This window comes from Oncorhynchus clarkii, chromosome 4, assembly GCF_045791955.1.
Source record: "Oncorhynchus clarkii lewisi isolate Uvic-CL-2024 chromosome 4, UVic_Ocla_1.0, whole genome shotgun sequence".
NCBI classification, from domain to species: domain Eukaryota; kingdom Metazoa; phylum Chordata; class Actinopteri; order Salmoniformes; family Salmonidae; genus Oncorhynchus; species Oncorhynchus clarkii.
In genome coordinates, this window is record NC_092150.1 from 45,731,503 (window position 1) to 45,751,680 (window position 20,178).

At 45.3% G+C, this 20,178-nt stretch overlaps 1 protein-coding gene across 1 annotated transcript in view; it reads right to left on the reverse strand.

Moving 5' to 3' along the window:
• The window catches only part of LOC139406874 (proline-rich protein 12-like), a 51,657-nt gene extending 36,912 nt beyond the window's left edge, over positions 1-14,745 (reverse strand). The window contains exons 1-5 of the mRNA XM_071149997.1: positions 14,508-14,745; positions 6,578-6,732; positions 6,155-6,316; positions 1,663-6,014; positions 211-411 (exon numbers count right to left, since the gene is read on the reverse strand). Of these exons, the coding sequence (XP_071006098.1) occupies positions 211-411; positions 1,663-6,014; positions 6,155-6,316; positions 6,578-6,732; positions 14,508-14,590 (4,953 nt within the window). The 5' untranslated portion in view covers positions 14,591-14,745. The remainder of the gene's footprint in view (positions 1-210; positions 412-1,662; positions 6,015-6,154; positions 6,317-6,577; positions 6,733-14,507) is intronic.
• Between the last annotated feature and the right edge of the window lie 5,433 nt (positions 14,746-20,178).

Genomic DNA, 20,178 nt, shown 5'->3' on the forward strand with positions numbered 1-20,178 from the left:
GTTTATTGTTTATTCCATGTGTAACTTTGTGTTGTTGTCTGATCACACTGCTATGCTTTATCTTGGCCAGGTCGCAGTTGTAAATGAGAACTTGTTCTCAACTAGCCTACCTGGTTAAATAAAGGTGAAATAAAAATAAAAAAAGGTTAACGGAAAAAGGCATCTAAACAGCAGGTAGAATCCAAAAAAGACAAAGGCAGATGCACTCACCTCCTGGGCTTGAGCTTTCTGCTTCATCTTCTCCTGGCTCCTGGTCATGTTCATGTCCATCCCAGCAGTGGGTCCAGGACTCAGGCCCAGGGAGGGAGCCGAGCCTACTGACCCGTCAGAGAGAACCGGGTCGGTGCTGGACAGGGAGTCTGTCCTTAGCAAGGAGTCAGAGGGAGAAACAGAGGGAATAGGCAGCTTGATCTGAGAGATGTAAAGAAGGGATGGAGAAGAGTGATGGGTGTAGGGAAAAGAGGAAAAGAGACAGAAGGAGGAATGAGGGTATTTGGGGAATGGCGAGGGGAAAAGAAAGGGATAGTTGAAGTGAGGGGTATAGGGATAGAGGAAGAGAAAATGCAGAGAGAAAGAGAGTTAGTGGGGTAAGAGAGGAAATAACACAACTGATTTTTTACAGTGCCTTCAGAAAGGATTCACCCCCCTTGACTTTTTCAACATTTTGTTGAGTTACAGGCTGAATTTAAAATGGATTAAATTGAGATGTTGTGTCACTGGCACAATAACACAATAGCCCATAATGTCCAAGTGGAATTAATTAGTTTACATATTAATAAAAAATTAAAAGCTGAAATGTCTTGAGTCAATAAATATTCAATCCCTTTGTTATGGCAAGCCTAAATAAGTTCAGGAGTAAAAATGTGCTTAACAAGTCTCACAAGTCACATAATAAGTTGCATGGACACAACACATCACTGAGTACCAGTCTGCATATTTTCAAGCATGGTGGTGGTTGCATTATGTTATGGGTATGTTTGTCATCAGCAAGGACTAGGAGTTTTTTGGGGGATAAAAAAAGCACAGAGGAAAACCTGGTTCAGTCTGCTTTTCAACAGACACTGGGAAACAAATTCACCTTTCAGCAGGACAAAAACCTAAAACACAAGGCCAAATATTCCCTGGAGTTGCTTACCAAGACGACATTGAATGTTCCTGAGTGGCCTAGTTACAGTTTTGACTTAAATAGGCTTGAAAATCTTTGGCAAGACTTGAAAATGGCTGTCTAGAAATGATCAACAACCAACTTGACAGAACTTGAAGAATTTTAAAAAGAATAATGTGCAAATATTGTACAATCCAGGTGTGCAAAGCTCTTAGACTTTCCCAGAAAGACTCACAGCTGTAATCGTTGCCAAATAAGTTTCTAACATGTATTTACTCAGGGGTGTGAACACCTATGTCTGTATTCATGTCTGTATTTCATTAACAATACATTTGCTAAGATTTCTAAAAACACGTTTTCAGTTTGTCATAATAGGGTGTTGTCTGTAGATGGGTGAGAAAAAAAAAATATTTAATACATTTTGAATTCAGGCTATAACACAACAAAATGTGGAATAAGTCAGGGGTATGAATACTTTCTGAAGGCACTGTAAGCTTTACGGAGTCCATACAACTCGCTATCTAAACATGATATCACTCTGCTCATGTCTCCCTTACCTTGATAGGCTTGAAAGTTTTATGGTGCTGTGGATGCTGTGCTTGTTGTTGTTGATGAAGGTGTTGTAGGTGCTGCTGCTGTTGCTGCTGTTGATGTTGAGGTTGTAGATTTTGCTGCGGTTGGAGGTGATGGTGTTGGTGCTGCTGTTGTTGAAAGTGCTGTTGTTGGTGGAACTGCTGTTGTTGTTGCTGATATTGGAGGTTGGGTACTTTGTTCATGTCTCGGTGCATCTCTATCATCCCTTCCTCCTTCCTGCCACGCCCCCTACCCCGCCCACGACCCCTGCGGGTCTCCCCGCCTACATTTCCCATCAGCCCCCTACAGTAGGGCGGCTCCGGGAGCGGGCGGATGCGAGGGCGCCCTCTGGGCCGAGGTGGCCCTTCACGTTTGGGTTTGGTTGGTTTCCTGCCCCTCTTCTTGGGCCCGTCGTGGGGTAGGAGATGTGGAGGGGGGCCAAGAGAGGGGTAGCCGGACGGGTGGCAGAAGTCCAGGTCACCCATCAGAGGGCTGAGGGAGCCCATCCCCGAGGCCCCTCCTCCTCCAGCCTTCCTGCAGCTGGACACCAGGTCGGGGAGGAGGTCAGGGAGCCGCCGGCTGTTCAGGCGGATGTCAGCGGGAACATCAGCCTTGTCCTCGTCGCCCTCGAACTCGTACTCCTGGGCGTAGTTCTTCTTGGCCTGTGGCTGCGGGTCGCGGCGCTGCTTCAGCAAGTGGAAGGAGCTGGTCTTCAGCAGCTTCTTGGGTCGGGAGGAGCAGAAGATAGGCGACGTCAGCCCGGCCAGACCAGAACCCCCACCCACGCCCGTACCCCCAATCATCTTGTTGGCGGAGCTGTCCCCAGGAACTCCCTCTGGACCCCCCAAGCCAGTCTGGGACTGGATGAGGCCGAGCTGCTCTGTGTTCACAGTGGAGGGGAGCTCATGGGTTTTCAGGGAGTCCAGGTCCAGATGCATGGTGCTGTTTTCTGTTTCCGTGAGGCCGTGGCAGTACCCGTAACCATGGTCGCCATGGTGACCCATCACATCATACACACCTCCTCCATCACTGGTCTTGACGTCCTCCATGCTGTCTGGTCCCTGTCCACGTGCCTCAGACATACCTTCCTGGACCCCTTGGCCTGCCCCAGGACCCCCGGCGCAGCTCGACTTGGAGTAGTCGTCAGAGCAGAACATATCCTCCATGCCGGGGAAGAAGGAGCGATCCTCATCCTGTAAGAGGGAGTCTGGGAAACAGATGGAGGTCAGAGGCACAAACCTGTGCTGCTGCTGCTGACCTTGGTTCTGGCCCGCTTTCCCCACGGGGCTCACAGTGTCAAACTGATGCTCTTTGAGCTGGTCCAACTGGGATTGGCAGAGCTGGGGCTCCTGGTCCCTCTGATGGGGCGGAGGCTGCTGCTGGGGCCCTGCGTTGGTCTCCAGGTGGTGGGAGTGGTGGTGGGCATGGGTGTGCGGGAGGTGCGGGTGGGTCTGCTGTTGGTGATGGACGTGGGGGTGGTGTGGGTTGAGGTGGTGCAGGTGGGAGGGTGTGGTTATGCCCAGGTCTGGCTCGGAGAGGAAGTTGTGAAGCTTGGAGGCAGTTTGTTGGGAGTGGTGATGAGACGGCAGCCTGTGCTGCTGCTGTTGTTGTCTGTGTCCGTCACTACTGCCCCCATCTCCTCCCCCCACCCCACTTCTATCCGCAGCCCCTCCACTGTCTCTGCTGTTGGCCCGAGACAGGGTGCGCTCCAGCATGTCCAGAGGAGAAACCGAGTTCTGGCTGGCTTGGTTCTGGCCGTAGTGGGCCTCCATAGCCTGTGACTGGAGTTGGAGCTGCAGCTGGGATTGAGCCTGGGGCTGGGGATCCACCCCCACTTGTCCCCCAGGCTCTGCCTCTCCACCTGCCCCCATCATGGCCTGCTGACTCATGGAGTGCTGCTGCTGCTGAGAAGCAGCTTGCTGGGTGTCCATCTTGTTGCGGGTAGTGTGGGACAGAACAGACTGGAGCATGTGGGCAGAGGGAGGCTGCTGGGGCTGGTTTGGGGGGGAGTCCATGAGGGAAAGGGAGGATTGGGGCTGTCGGGGCTGCTGCTGCAGTTCGGGTGTCTTCCGCAGGTATGGCAGCTCGGACGGGTCGGGAGGCTTTTTGAGCTCCATGTGAGGGTGGATGTGGGAGTGGGGGTGGGCATGTTGAGAGTGCTGGGTGTGTTGGGGATGTGAGGGGACCTGCGAGGGATGGTGGGGGTGCTGGGAGTGAGGGTGTTGGGAATAAGGGTCGCCCCTGCCGTATTGAACAACTGAGCCGAGGGAGTCGTGTTGCTGCGGATAGGGGACGTGAGGGTTGGGATGTGAGAGGGAGTCTGCCCCCCCTCTCCCTCCGCTGGCCCCTGCTCCAGACAGCCCTAGTTCGTTCTTGGCCTGCTGCTGCTGCTGTTTCTTCAGAGACATCTCCAGCTGGCTCTCCAGGCCACCTCCGCTGACGTTACCTGCAGTACCGGGAACCATGCTGTTGGTGGCGCTGTTGGTGCGGATGACGCTCTGGAGGTGGTAGCGCTCCTCAGAGGCCTTGTTCAGGTCGTAGGCCAGACCTTTGCCCCCATCCCTGGCCTGAGTGATGGACTGGGGCGGCTGCTGCTGGGGGTGGTGCTGGGACGGGTGGGACGCAGGGCTCTGGGCATGCAGCAAGTGCTGGATCAGGAAGTCCTCGTCATCTTCCTCGTCTTGGGAGCGCTCTACTCCCAGCATGTCAGTGTCTGGCTTGGGCTTGGGGGGCGTGGGGTGGTAGGACTGAGGCTGGGCGCCTCGGGTGTCGGGGTAGCCCTGCGGAGACGACAGGAAGGCAGGGGAGAGGACGGAGGAGAGGTATTTGTTTCCCCCGGGGGACTGGGCAGGACGGGCGGGAGCAGGAGAGTGCAGCCCAGGTCGAATGATGCTGGAGGGAGAAGGGCTGGAGTCAGGGAGGTGGTATGAGCTGCTACCACCTGATCCTGATCCTGCACCCCCAACTCCTGATCCACCTCCACCAGCCCCGGACCCTGCCCCGCTGCCGGCTGACCCTCCACCCCCTCCAGACCCCAGGAGGGCAGGGGAGTGCCTTGGGCCACTGTATCCCAACGAGGGACTGCCTGCTCCCCCAAGGGAGGTAGGCAGCGAGCCGTATCCTGAGTCCGTCCCGTAGACCACCTCGGCAGAGAAGGAGCGGCCTCCTGGCCCTAGTCCTCCATACCCTTTCCCAGAACTCCCAGGGCCAGAGGTCAGGTCCTGGGGGGAGCTGAAGCCCCCATAGGGCTGGTGGGAGGGGAGGTGTGAGGGAGGGGGCTGGCTGGGTGAGTATGACTGCTGCTGGGGAGGTGTCTGTCCAGGGAGGCCTGTGGTGGGCTTGATGGGGGCCACAGGGGAGCCATATGCTGACAAGCAGGGTTTAGGAGGAGGCTGCTGGGCTGGGGCGGATGAGACTGGGGGGGGAGGGGGCGCCGACTGAGTTGGGGGCTGCTGTCTGGAGGGGGCAGACGAAGAGCTGGAGGAAGGGTTAGAGTTGGGGTTTGAGGAGGACGAGGAGGTGGAGGAGGCTGAGGGTGGGGTGTGGGGAGTTCGGGACGACGAGGAGCCCGAGGAGGAGTAGCCACTACTGGAACTGGAGTTCTTAGCCCCTTTCCCTAGACCTCCACCTGACCCTGACGAGGAGGCGGCGGAGGAGGTGTACGGGGTCTGGATGATGGGGCGGTACACTTGGTCTGAACGGGGGGAGGGTTTGGGGTCTGCTGAAGGGCTCTGCTCCCCCAGCGGACTGCAGGACACCCCTCCATGCCGGTGGTGGGAAATCTGCTGGTACCCCGATGCCCCACAGCTGAGGTAGTGCTGCAGGGGATGGGGGGCTGAGGAGGAGAGCTGCGACTGAGCCGGAGAGGAGCGCTGGTAGTGCTTGATCACGCTGTCCTGCCGTGGGATGGCCCTTTCCTGGGGTGGCGGGGGGCCTGGTGCCGATGAGAACACAGAGGCGTTGTACAACTGGGAGGACTGGTCCTGGAGCTGGGAGGACAGCAGGTTAAACTGGGGAGGGGGTAGGTGGCGGCCTGACGAGGAGGAGGTTTGCGGCGGGCCTGTGGGGTCCTGCGACCCTCGGTAGGCGGCGCCCTGCGAGGAGAGTAGGCGGTCGAAGCCCAGGCTGGACTGGGAGGGTGTCTTGATGTGCAGCAGGGGGTCGTGGGGGGACAGGAGGCCGTTGGATGTGGGGCTGAAGGTGGGGGAGTCCTGGAGGGACAGCGAGGAGCCAGGGAAGGACCGCCCGGAAAAGGAGGCTGGGTGCTGGTAGGCCGAGAGGGAGGAGGAGGGGAAGGAGCCAGACCCGATGAAGAGCTCTGGCTGAGTGTGCATCGCTATGGAAAATGGAGATAGAGAAAAAGACAAGTAACAGAGATTATTAGAAATGTGCTGCTGTCCTTCATAACACTTAGAAAATGATGAACACGACTCGAGTTGTACTTGAGCATTACTCATGACTGGCTCCTGCACTCACCAGTCTGCCAGGAGGGTGTTCGGAACTGGGAGAGGAGAGAGGAGGCTGAGGGGGGTGGCTGCCGACCCTGGGACTCTAGTGCTGAAATCAAGTTCATGACAGATGGGTCTGGACCAGAGGGACTGGCATGGTGTAGCCCAGTATCAAACAGCCCAGATAAGCCTAGAGGACATAGACACAAAAGCATTTACTCAACCACCCACATTTTTCTGTTTAAAGTGACTCATCTAAACAAAAGTCTAATCTAAACAAAAACACTTTGATAGAGAGAAAAATGTACATTCTCCCTGACTGTGTATAGGATAGGACAATATTGTACTGTAATAACAGGTATACTAACATTCTATATGACAACCTTTTGGCATCATGCAGAGACCTCAATTTTACATTTGAATCAAGGTTCATATTAGCCCGGCCCCTTACCTAGACTCCGCCCAGCCCCCCATGCCCCGCCCTGTCCAGAGCTACCAGGATGGTGATTGGTTGCGTAGCCCTGCAGAGGGTGGGGTGTGCCATAAGCCTGGCGATGGAGCAGCTCTGAGTCCGGATGGGAGGACCTAGAACTCCCATACACCAGGCTGAGGAAAGAAGGGAGAAAGGGGAGAAAAATGAATCATCATGAAAAGATGCATTATTCTTCTATATCGGGGTTATCTAAATCCTGGTATCGAGATCTGCAGTACAGCTGTTTTTCTTTTCTCTTTGGTAGATAATTGATTGATTAATGTAGCCTAATTGATTGGCCAGAGAGTCCACTCACTTAGTGTCTCAGGTCGGAATCAATCTCTGATTATAGGGTGAATGTATGTAATGTTGTCTCATAGTTCTTCAATCAATCAATCATGAAAACCAGAAGCGCTGCAGGCTTGATACATCCGAATTGGGATACTCGTATTGTTTACCAGGGCTATTGAAATCTTACTCTACGAAGTCCAGAGTACTGCTGGGTTTTTTTTCAACCTGATTCCCCCGACCTGATGTCCCAGGTCTAACTCAGTCCCTGATTACTAGAAGAACAAAAAAAAGCAGTAAAACTGACTTTGAGGTCAAGATCTGAATTTGAGGGTTGCATACGAATAGTGAGACAAGAGAAGTATTGTGCGTACAGGATATTACTGATAACCCATCATCATCAATTAGGCCTAGATACGGCTACTTTTTTGAAAGCTTACAGCATTTTCCATAACTGTTTCCACCTCCTGTTATCAAATAACAAATAAATAGTTAATTTCCCAACCAAATAACTGTAAACATCCAACAAAAATGGTGATGGCATGGCAAATGGAAAAATGTCTAAAGTGTCCTTTAGTAGTAGTGTGAAGGAATCAGCAAATGCAAGGCTCTGCACCGACTTTAGATAAAATCCTGTTCTAACCACAAAGCCTCAACAACAACAATGCATTCTGGTCCCGGCTGACAGTCTCCCAGGCTTTGGTGATGGATTACCTTTCTAATCTACCTATACTCTCTTGTAGAGTTGTTTACTTGGGTATACTCCATACTGTATACAGGCAATATCGCCCTTTCCAGCCCACACCATATAAAATCTGAGCCTTGCACTTTACACAGGGTAACCTAACACTCAAAATAAGGTATTGTTCATCAATATCAGCCTCTGAATAGAACTGGGAGCAACATTCAAATGAAAGTCTGAATGAAAAGAAAGATTTTTAACAATCACCCCCACTTCCAATCACTTACTTGCACAGAGGAGAAAAACAACACCCAAACATAGAGACAGTGTTCTAAATGGCCTGGTCAAAAGTATGGCGCTATGTAGGAATAGGGTGCCATTTGGGATGCAATAGGGTGCCATGTGGGATGCAACCAGAGTCTCAGAGAACAGAAAATCTCCACAGAGTCAAGAAATCAAAGGTTGGGCATGGTCATGAGATCACCACACTACAGTGCAGTGTAGTCTCTACATTTAAATTATATTCTTTCCTTCATTCATTAATGTGGAATACACTCAAAACTATTATGCATAAAGAAAGTATTATTAACTGTTAACTTTTAAAGTCCTGTGGTTCTATTTTTGAACTGCCCGATAACCATGGCCTTTTATCAATTAGATTTGCTCGCCTCCTGCGTCCTCTCTCCTCTGTCCTCTCTCGCCTCCTTTTGAAAAAGGTCAAAGGTAATTGAGGAGAGGCAGCGAGGAGTGGGAAAATGGATGAAAATGGCTGGTATGAAATGAGACTCTCCTTCTCCAATCACGCGTCATCAGGCAAATTAAGTTTACAGGGTGGAATCCCAAATTAAATGTATAAACTGATGAAAACGATTAAGCCAGTGCAAGACCTTTTATAGATAAAAGGATAAGTAGCATATTGTTTTTACATGTTTGCATGCTTTTCTCCATCGATAAAACAATAGCTGATTCAAAGGGGGGGTGATTTCAAAACTCTTCCGTGAAGGATTCAGGTAGGATACACTTCTCAAGTTACTATATGCTTCCTCGCCAAAATGAGGCCATCAAATCAAATACCTATTTATTGGTCACATACATATGCTTAGCAGATGTTATTGCGAGTATAGCGAAATGCTTATGGGGGGAGGACTGTCTTCTGTTTGCCTGCAAGCGAATTTACACACTCGTCGACCACTCATCGGTTTCCGGGTCACGGAGGAGAGAGGACGGAGGATGGTATTTTGCTCAAACGAGAAAACCGCTGTATCACCCTTTGGTTCTCTTCAGTGTAATGTGATGTTGATTGGCCACCAATCAACCAATTGTGTGACTCTGTGGCTAACCACCTTAGCTGATTGGAAATTCTGTTCCCCAGACATGCATAGACAGCTAGCAGCAGAGAAGAGTGGTTATGGCTGGACAACAAAGTGGTGAGGCAAGACCCATAGTGGTTTTATTGATAAACGTGTGGTGACTGTCTGAGTGTGTCGGATGCTGACTCCTCCTCCTCGCTAAGTTTAACCACGGCTTGGTTAGCGTACGCCACTCTCTGACTCAGGAATCAAAGTGTGTGTGTGTGTGGGGGGTTTAATCATTCTCTGAATATGACCCATCAGTGTGTTCAGTATTCTTGAGTTTGACACGTCCATATATTCTATTGAAATCTTCATAATATGTTAACAAATAGAAATAATTATGGCTAAATGCTAAAATATCGAACTGAACCCTAATCCCTAAATGTGGATTTCTATGTTTAAGAAACTGGTTCCATTGAAATTAATAGTTCTGGATAGTGTAACGATTTTCCTCCTCTTCTGACGAGGAGTATGAAGGATCGGACCAATGTGCAGCGTGGTAAGTGTTCATGTTATTTTAATAACTCAGAACACGAGAAAATACCAAAAGAACATAGTGCAAGAAAGAAATGATAATCGAAACAGTCCTGTAAGGTGCAGCAACACAAAACAGAAAACAACTACCCACAAAACCCATGTGGGCAAGAGCTACCTAAGTATTGTTCTCAATCAGAGACAACGACAGACAGCTGTCCCTGATTGAGAACCATAGGCCAAAAAACAAAGAAATACAAAAACATAGAAAAAAGAACATAGAACGCCCACCCTAGCCTAACCAAAATAGAGAATAAAAAGCCTCTCTATGGCCAGGGCGTGACAGATAGAGGTCGACCGATTAATCGGATTTGCTGATTAGAGGTAGATTTCAAGTTTTCATAACAATCGGAAATCAATATTTTTGGACACCTTTATTTAATCTTTATTCAACTCGGCACGTCAGTTAAGAACACATTCTTATTTTCAATGACGGCCTAGGAACAGTGGGTTAACTGCCTCGTTCAGGGGCAGAACGACAGATTTTCACCTTGTCAGCTCGGGGGATCCAATCTTGCAACCTTCCAGTTAACTAGTCCAACGCAATAACGACCTGCCTTCTCGTTGCACTCCACAAGGAGATTGCCTGTTACGCGAATGCAGTAAGCCAAGGTAATTTGCTAGCTAGCATTAAACTTATCTTATAAAAAACAATCAATCAATCATTATCACTAGTTAACTACACATGGTTGATGATATTATTAGATATTATCTAGCGTGTCCTGCGTTGCATATAATCTGACTGAGCGTACAAGCATACAAGTATCTAAGTATCTGACTGAGCGGTGGTAGGCAGAAGCAGGCGCTTAAGCATTCATTCAAACAGCACTTTTGTGCGTTTTGCCAGCAGCTCTTTGTTGTGCGTCAAGCATTGCGCTGTTTATGACTTCAAGCATATCAACTCCCGAGATGAGGCTGGTGTAACCGAAGTGAAATGGCTAGCTAGTAATAGCGTTTCAAACATCACTCGCTCTGAGCCTTGGAGTGGTTGTTCCCCTTGCTCTGCATGGGTAACGCTGCTTCGAGGGTGGCTGTTGTGTTCCTGGTTCGAGCCCAGGGAGGAGCGAAGAGAGGGACGGAAGCTATACTGTTACACTGGCAATACTAAAGTGCCTATAAGAACATCCAATAGTCAAAGGTTAATGAAATACAAATGGTATAGAGGGAAATAGTCCTATAATTCCTATAATAACTACAACCTAAAACTTCTTACCTGGAAATATTGAAGACTCATGTTAAAAGGAACCACCAGCTTTCATATGTTCTCATGTTCTGAGCAAGGAACTTAAACGTTAGCTTTCTTACATGGCACATATTTCACTTTTACTTTATTCTCCAACGCTTTGTTTTTGCATTATTTAAACCAAATTGAACATGTTTCGTTATTTATTTGGGGCTAAATTGATTTTATTGATGTATTATATTAAGTTAAAATAAGTGTTCATTCAGTATTGTTGTAATTGTCATTATTACAAATAAAAAAATCGGCCAATTAATCAGTATCGTCTTTTTTGATCCTCCAATAATCGGTATCGGCGTTGAAAAATCATAATCGGTCGGCCTCTAGTCCTGGAACTAGACACTATATACTAGAACCAGATGCAGTACTTCGACTTTCCCAGAACATATGTAAATTGAGAATTCAATGGGCAGAGCAAATGAATCAATAGTATGTATTTAGTTGAGTGGTTGTACTGCTCAGATGCATTTTTCAAATGAGCGCACAACCTCTCCACCTCTTCCCAATCTTTTCTCTCCCCTTCTACAGACTACTCTTACGACTGCTCAACTCACCTTCCTATCCTTATCACTCTTCTTCTCTCTCCATCATCTCCTCTCCTTCTTCAACCGGTCATCTTCTCTCCACTCCTCCCTACATCTCCTCCCCTCTCTTCCAAATTCAACCATTGCTTCTTTCTTTTCTCCTCTCCTCCACCCTCACTACGTCTCTTCTCCCACACCCTCCCCTTCTCTGTCAGGCCGTATAACCATGATGGAGTGAGCTGCAGTCCTCAAGATTGTGAAAGAGGGGATAAATAAAGGAGGGGGAGCTATTCATCCTTCATTAAGACTGCTTTCGCAATCAACCACAGTTCATTTCACCCAGCCGTTCCGTCCGGGCGGTTGTATGATGATAATAGGCTCACTAGTTTAATACACTAGATATTTGTATTCTACAGACATGTCTGGTACTAGTAAGAGCAGGTAAGAGCTTGGTATGGAGATTCTGAGCTAAACAAATGTATTCTACTAGTATTATTGCTATGGTTAGTTGACTGCAGCAGAGGGCATTGTTTTGGAACTCTGCTGTAGTTACAATACAATATCATTCAGACTACCAATGGGCCAGACTACCAACATGTTGTCAAGGCTACCTGCAAGCATGTACATGTATGATACCACAATAGGTGTAACCAACCCATCTCATACAATCAATTAACTGATTAAATTACTCATACAAGTAATTAACATATTCAAAAATGTATTGCACATCAAAATAAAGGTTTATATAAATGTATTCACTTCAATCAATATGGCTGAAGAGAAAATATTTTGTAACTGTCATCCAATGTTGGTTAGGTTCATTACCCTAGAACAGTAAGAGAACAGTAAAGTAGTACTAGTTTCTGTTCCTTAACTTTTTGCAAAAAAGGCAGCCAGCCAATCCCACATTAGGGAGCATGAGGTCATCATAAGAACACCAGGACTACATCAATCTGCATGTGGGCTTGCAGATGCCCTTGACTCTGGGATTCAGCCATAAAAAAACAGCTGGCTAGGCTAGAACAGCTGACCAGTGTTTTAAATATATATATAATCATGTCATATATAAATCATGTATATGATTTTTATGCAGGGGCCTAAATACTCCTTTGGTTCATCAAAGATACAACATTGTATGTAGCCTACTGCATTTTATGTATCTCAACACTGTCAGTTACCAAGGTTACATACAGTCGTCTATTCTGCATAAGCAATTACTATAGATTTTAATTTGTTTGTGCAGTGATTTAATAATTTACATCTGTGAGGAACCAATGCGTATTCAGGCCCAAAATAAAAAACATGGTAAAACTTCATAAGGACTATATAATATATGGCACTACCAGTGAATGACACTGTAATAGAGGGCACGATTTAGGGCTTTATGACTTCCAGCAATTGAGCAATTACTCCATGCACACGCTCAGTCAGAATGCAACATTTGCCTGTGGGACTAATACTTGAGAGGTATGTCCCTTACTACCATTATGCAATGGTATTGTGCTCATATTACATTTTATCGCCAACCTGGAATTTCACAGTATCTGCGTTTGAAAAATAAATTATCAAAATAAACCGGGTGTTTACTGCGAGCTACACTGTTGCTACATGAAACGTACGTTCTGTAGCAAGATTGATTTGGTTGTCCCGGCGACGAATGGTAATGTGCGTAGCCTTTGACATGTAAGTAGGCCCCAATTCATTAAAACACAGAGACTATGCATTTTAAGAAACAAAATGTGAAACATTGTAACATTTCGTTCTATTAATGTTCTTACTGTATGTCATTCCCGTTTTAATTCATGCGGTTAACGGAAATGAAAGATTATTGAGATATCTTACCAGTACGCTCGTAAGCTTAGCTAACGCGTTAATGTTAGCTAGCTAACGTTCGGTGATTAGAGTTAGCCAACTTGTCTCTCAATACCGTATAACATGATTTAGCTAGACGGGTAGCGAGTTCTAGCAAACATCACACAAGCCATCGTTTTAGCTAATGGCGTATGTTGGTGTTTATGATCGATTCCTGTGTTTTTACTTTGTTGCCAAAGACCTGCAGCATTGAGTCAATATGCCGAATCATTTAACTTGAAATGAACAACTAACGTTAGCTAGCTAGCAAAGACAACAGTTACCTGTACCTTTAAGCTAGCTAACTTTACCCCAAAATGGCTAGCTAGTAGGTTTTTCTCACATTAATCAAAATGCAGTTGGTGCCAAAAAAAGGGAATACACCTATCATTCATTGCATCTGTTAATAATACGCCTATCACGTAAACTTGAGAGTGAAGTTATAGAGTTATTATACACGGTGTACCGTTACCAACTTATCGAAGTTTCCATCAATACAATTGCGAGGCTTAAAGCTATCTAGGGGTTATCCCAACAGCAAAAGATTTGCACTAATATCCATGCTGCAACTGCTGCTGCTTTAATAATGGGATGTAATGTACTCGTGCTTACAGAGTGAGTTAATTAAAATACCTTAGAATCCACTGGTATAGTAGCTGTCACTAGATGATCACTGATATTAGCTAAGTTATGGAAAGTGTTTATTCAATTGTTTGATGATAGCTGCATATCGTGATTTGATTTAGCCTTCACTCATCCTAAAGTGTATTGCCGAGAATGTGAGACGGGGAAGCAACCCTGCAGCACCACCATTTCTAGCATAAAGGCCATTTCATTTGTAGACAGTGTGCTAGCTACAGTAAATTGCCGACAGTAGCCTTGCTACAAACATTGCATGTTGCATCGTCAAATACATTGGGTTTGTATAGTTAATTAGCACCAACCGTTGCTTTGTAAACATATTACGCAATCAATGCATTAGTAAAGACAACCCAGTATGCATTCATATAATTATGGCATATTGTGAAAAATGCAAATGCTCTCTGCAAATATCATTACATTATGTTTGTTCCATTTCTGATTATACACTAGCCAGCTAAAGCTAGCTATATCCTCCCAAGTCCAACCCATCCCCCCTCTTTTCGCCCCTCTCCCCCCTCGTTTTTTATGTCTCGGTCTACCTTCCGTATCACGCATTAACTCTCAATTGCGTTCCTTGCATTTTCAAGACCCCCCACCCATCTTGCTAATGACAATACTGATAGCCTTGCTATAGCCTACCTGGCGCTTGCAAACAATGTAATCTATATATATGAACGGAACGATAGAGGGAGCACGGATTGCATTGCCTCTATCGGCATGGGCATTGTTACAGCAAGCCAAGCATATGTATGCATCCTATGTATGAGGGCGCACATGTACGGGTACAAATGCTTACCTTGCCTTGGCCGATCTCTCGTAACTCCATCCCGTACCAGCGCCCAAATCACCGAACCCTGTACCAGGATAATTTCTTTCCATTAAAGAAAAGACGAGGGATGAAGATGGAGAGATAGTGAGGGGTAGGGGAGGGAGGAGATGTCTTAAATTCTCGCACGCTATCTCTCCCTGTATCCTTTTTCCCCTCTGCTCAGTGTCTGTTTATTTCTCCCGATTCACTAGCAAGTCCTCAAGACTGCAACCAGCACGGAGGGGGAGAGGAATGGAGGGGAGGAGAAGGAGGAGGGGGATATGGAGGATAAAAGAGAGGGGAGGAGGGGGTGGATGGGGGGTCACACCAACCACCACCACCACAAAAATCCGGTTTCTTCCTTCCCTCCCCTCTTCAGCCCGCTATATATATTTCAATGTCTATTGTCCTTCTAGGCACAACCAGCGATTCAGCTGATGCTAGCGCGTAGTCTAAACCAGTCTGTGCAAATCAAAATATTTGGTGCCCATTTATCACTCTAGACTGAAGCACGCTCTCTTACCATCCCCGGTCCCCTACGTTGTGGAAGTATTGCATTTCTAAAAAATAAATAAAAGGGGGCGATTCAATTATAGCAACAGTGTCTATTGTTTATATTTTGGCTTGCCAGTTCCCTCTCCAAAATGCATTTACACACACCCCCTCCCCAATATTGGTAGCCTAGGCAGCCGATAGTGGGCGCTAGATCTGCACTATTGTCTATGATTGATGTTCCCAGACGGTAATACACTCGTATCCCGCGTGGTTGCCTGACGAATCAAACTGAATTACTTGGCTGCTCTATGTTCGCTACATACTTCAGTCGGAGACTGCCAGGGGTGTTGTACAAAACAAAGTAATCAGCGATTGGATAATCTCTAACCGGCTCAGAAGGCCCGACCAATCAGATGAGGGAGTGTGACGACCAAATATCTAAATGCACAACATCACTCAAATTCATAACATTGAGAAAGGACAAAAGTTTTGGGCAAAAGGGTCAATTGGCCTTTTTAAATGTATTTTAATTCTCATCTCAAATGAGCTAGCTAGCAAGCATAAAGTATTCCATTCCAAACACAGATAAGTTATTCTATTATTATTTTATTTTTTAAATTTAACTAGGCAAATTCTTATTTACAGTGAAGGCCTACCCAGGGCCAAACCCGCTGGGCCAATTGTGCGCAGTCCTGTGGGACTCCCAATCATGGCCGTTTGTGATACAGCCTGGATCACAACCGATTTGATGGAGCAATGTTGTTAGTTTCCCTACAAAGCTTTCATTCTAATATTAATATATCATATTATTGACCTTCAACAGATGCACAGCCTTTGGCAGGGAAAAAACTCAGTTGGGAGAGTAAAAGTCTCCCAACTTGAAGTTGTGAGCACAAAGACGTATGAATGCCACCAGGGGAAAGACAGACAAACAAACGCAAAAGATAAATATGCTGCTGAAATGAACATGAAAGCAGTCATTTCAAAGACCGATCACTGTAATTTATACCATACACTTTTACATCATTCATTTAATTTGAATCATGTTAAAGTACCAACCAACATTGGAATGTACCTCAATAAAATGTAAGATGGGGCTTTAAATGCATGTCCTATGGCCCTTATTACGAGAGTATGTAATATGTATATAAAACTGTATTCCTATCGTACAGTATATGGAAGAAAATATGTAAAATTAATATACAAGAAAACAAGGTTACTTTTGTCCTCCAAAGAGGGGGGTGGATGGGCCAATAAAATTAATAAAGAGTATGTACAGTGCCTTTAGAAAGTATTCACTCCTCTTGACTTTTCCACATTTTGTTGTGTTACAGACTGAATTGAAAGTGGTTTAAATGTAGATGTGTACAGTGCCTTTAGAAAGTATTCACTCCTCTTGACTTTTCCACATTTTGTTGTGTTACAGACTGCATTGAAAGTGGTTTAAATGTAGATGTTGTGTCACTGGCCTACACACAATACCTCATAATGTCAACGTGGAATTATGATTTTTTTTAAACAATTTATTTGACCAATTAATTAATAATGAAAAGCCGAAATGTCTTGAGTCAATAACTATTCAACCCCTTTATTATGGCAAGCCTAAATAAGCTGAGGAGTGAAAATGTGCCTAACAAGTCACGTAATAAGTTGCATGGGCTCACGCTGTATGCAATAATAGTGTTTAGCATCATTTTTGAATGACTACCTCATCTCTGTACCACACACATACAATTATCTGTAAGGTCACTCTGTCGAGCAGTGAATTTCAAACACAAATTCAACCAAAGACCAGGGATGTTTTCCAAAGCTTCGCAAAGAAGGGCACCTGTTAGTAGATGGGTAAAAATAATAGTCAAGGGGTATTAATACTTTCTGAAGGCAATGTAAGTGGGGTTAGGGTCGTAAGTTTCCCCTTACACTGTAAAGAGCTTTGGATGTCTAAAAAAGTGCCATGTACAGTGGGAAGAAAAAGTATGTGAACCCTTTAGAGTTACCAGTAACTGAAAGGTTGCTAGATCGAATCCCTGAGCTGACAAGGTACAAATTTGTTGTTCTGCCCCTGAACAAGGCAGCTAACCCACTATTCCTAGGCTGTCATTGTAAATAATAATTTGTTCTTAACTGACTTGCCTAGTTAAATTTAAAAAATACCTGATTTCTGCATAAATTGGTCATAACAATAGACAAACACAATCTGCTTAAAACTAATAAGACACAAACAATTATAATTGTTCATGTCTTTATTGAACACACAGTGCAAGTTGGAAAAAGTATGTGAACCCTTGGATTTAGTAACAGGTTGACCCTCCTTTGGCAGCAATAACCTCAAATGTGGTAGGCTTGATTACCAACAACGACGAGACGGCCTACAGGGAGGAGGTGAGGGCCCTCGGAGTGTGGTTACAGGAAAATAACCTCACACTCAATGTCAACTAAACAAAGGAGATGATCGTGGACTTCAGGAAACAGCAGAGGGAGCAGCCCCCTATCCACATCGACGGGACAGTAGTGGAGAGGGTGGAAAGTTAAGTTCCTCGGCGTACACATCACGGACAAACTGAAATGGTCCACCCACACAGACACCGTGGTGAAGAAGGCGCAATAGCGCCTCTTCAACCTCAGGAGGCTGAAGAAATTTGGCTTGTCACCAAAAATACTCTAACTTCTACAGATGCACAATCGAGAGCATCCTGTCGGGCTGTATCACCGCCTGGTACGGCAACTGCTCTGCCCATAACCGTAAGGCTCTCCAGAGGTCTGCACAACGCATCACCGGGGGCAAAACTACCTGCCCTCCAGGACACCTACACCACCCGATGTCACAGGAAGGCCAAAAAGATCATCAAGGACAACAACCACCCGAGCCACTGCCTGTTCACCCCGCTATCACCCAGAAGGCGAGGTCAGTACAGGTGCATCCAAGCGGGGACCGAGAGGCTGAAAAACAGCTTCTATCTCAAGGCCATCAGACTGTTAAACAGCCATCACTAACATTGAGTGGCTGCTGCCAACATATTGACTCAACTCACTCACTTTAATAATGGAGAAATTGATGTAATAAATGTATCGCTAGCCACTTTAAACAATGCCACTTTATATAATGTTTACATACCCTACATTACTCATCTCATATGTATATACTGTACTATATACCATCTCCTGCATCTTGCCATCTTGATGTGATAAATGTATCACTAGCCACTTTAAACAATGCCACTTTATATAATGTTTACATACCCTACATTACTTATCTCATATGTATATACTGTACTGTATACCATCTACTGCATCTTGCCTATGCCGTTCGGCCATCACTCATTCATATATTTTTATGTGCATATTCTTATTCATTCCTTTACACTTGTGTGTATAAGGTAGTTGTTGTGAAATTGTTAGGTTAGATTACTTGTTAGATATTACTGCATGTTCGGAACTAGAAGCACAAGCATTTCGCTACACTCGCATTACCATCTGCTAACCATGTGTATGTGACAAATACATTTGATTTGAAATGTTTTCTGTAGTTGTGGATCAGACCTGCACAACGGTCAAGAGGAATTTTGGACCATCCCTCTTTACAAAACTGTTTCAGTTCCACAATATTCTTGGGATGTCTGGTGTGAACCGCTCTCAAGGCATCTCAATCGGCTTGAGGTCAGAACTGACTGGGCCACTCCAGAAGGCGTATTTTCTTCTGTTCAAGCCATTTTGTTGTTGATTTACTTCTGTCTTTTGGGTTGTTGTCCTGTTCCATCACCTAACTTCTGTTTAGCTTCAATTGGCGGACAGATAGACTTACATTCTCCTGCAAAATGTCTTGATAAACTTGGGAAATCATTTTTCTGTCGATGATAGCAAGCAAGCTGTCCAGGCCCTGAGGCAGCAAAGCAGCCCCAAACCATGATGCTCCCACTACAATAGTTGGGATGAGGTTTTGATGTTAATGTTGGTGTGCTGTTCCTTTTTTTCTCCACACATAGTGTTGTGTGTTCCTTCCAAACAACACAACTTTAGTTTAATCTGTCCACAGAATATTTTGTTGCCAGTAGCGCTGTGGAACATCCAGGTGCTCTGTTGCGAACCTTAGACGGGCAGCAATGTTGTTTTTTTTGGACAGCAGTAGCTTCTTCCATGGTGTCCTCCCATGAACACCATTCTTGTTTAGTGTTTTACGTATTGTAGACTCATCAACAGAGATGTTAGCATCTTCCAGAGATTTCTATAATCTTTTGCTGACACTCTAGGATTCTTCTTAACCTCATTAAGCATTCTGTGATGTGCTCTTGCAGTCATCTTTGCACTCCTAGGAAGAGTAGCAACAGTGCTGAAATTTCTCCATTTATAAACAATGTGTTTTTTATGGGGCGGGGCAGCTATTATCAAAATCTCACACTGTGAATGTATAAATGATGTATTCAATATAGACAAAAAAAGACAATAATTTGTGCGTTTTTAGTTAAGCTGACGGTGTTTGTCTACTGTTGTGACAGATGAAGATCAGATTAAATTTAGTCAAATTTATGCAGAAATCCAGGTAATTCCAAAGGGTTCACATACTTTTTTTGCCACTGTAAGTCCAATTAATCATAATTATTATTAAATGTTTTGCCACCTTCCATAACTTGAAGAGCCTTTGTACTGAAACGGGTACAAAATACCAAATAGGTGTACTGTTAAGTTAAATAAACAACTATAGTAAGTTCATAGATGCCAAATAAAATAACACATTTAAAATAAAAACAATTCTGTGAACATTTCTATGAAATTACGTTTTACTTTTGGATTTTGAAAATAAAATGTAAAATCAAGGTGTCAATTTGTCAACATGCCATTTTAAAAACAATGCAGATATTGGAGTAAACCTATTTTGGGTTAAGACAAGTAACTGAGTTTGAAAAATACATCCAATTACCAGTTTGCATTTAGAACGGTTGGTTTTATTATAGCTAATAAATAAAGAAACCATTGATGGATAACTTGATCAAATGGTGCTCTGTTCAATTACTAGTCGGAACTAGGAAACTCTGAAATTTCCGACTTGATGATTCGTTGAACGCGGGACGTGTATAATTTACAACCAGTTAGCAAGTCGGAAATGTCAGTTTCCTAGTTCCGACTACTACATGAACGCGGCATAAATGCATCTCTCTCGTCTGCCCCT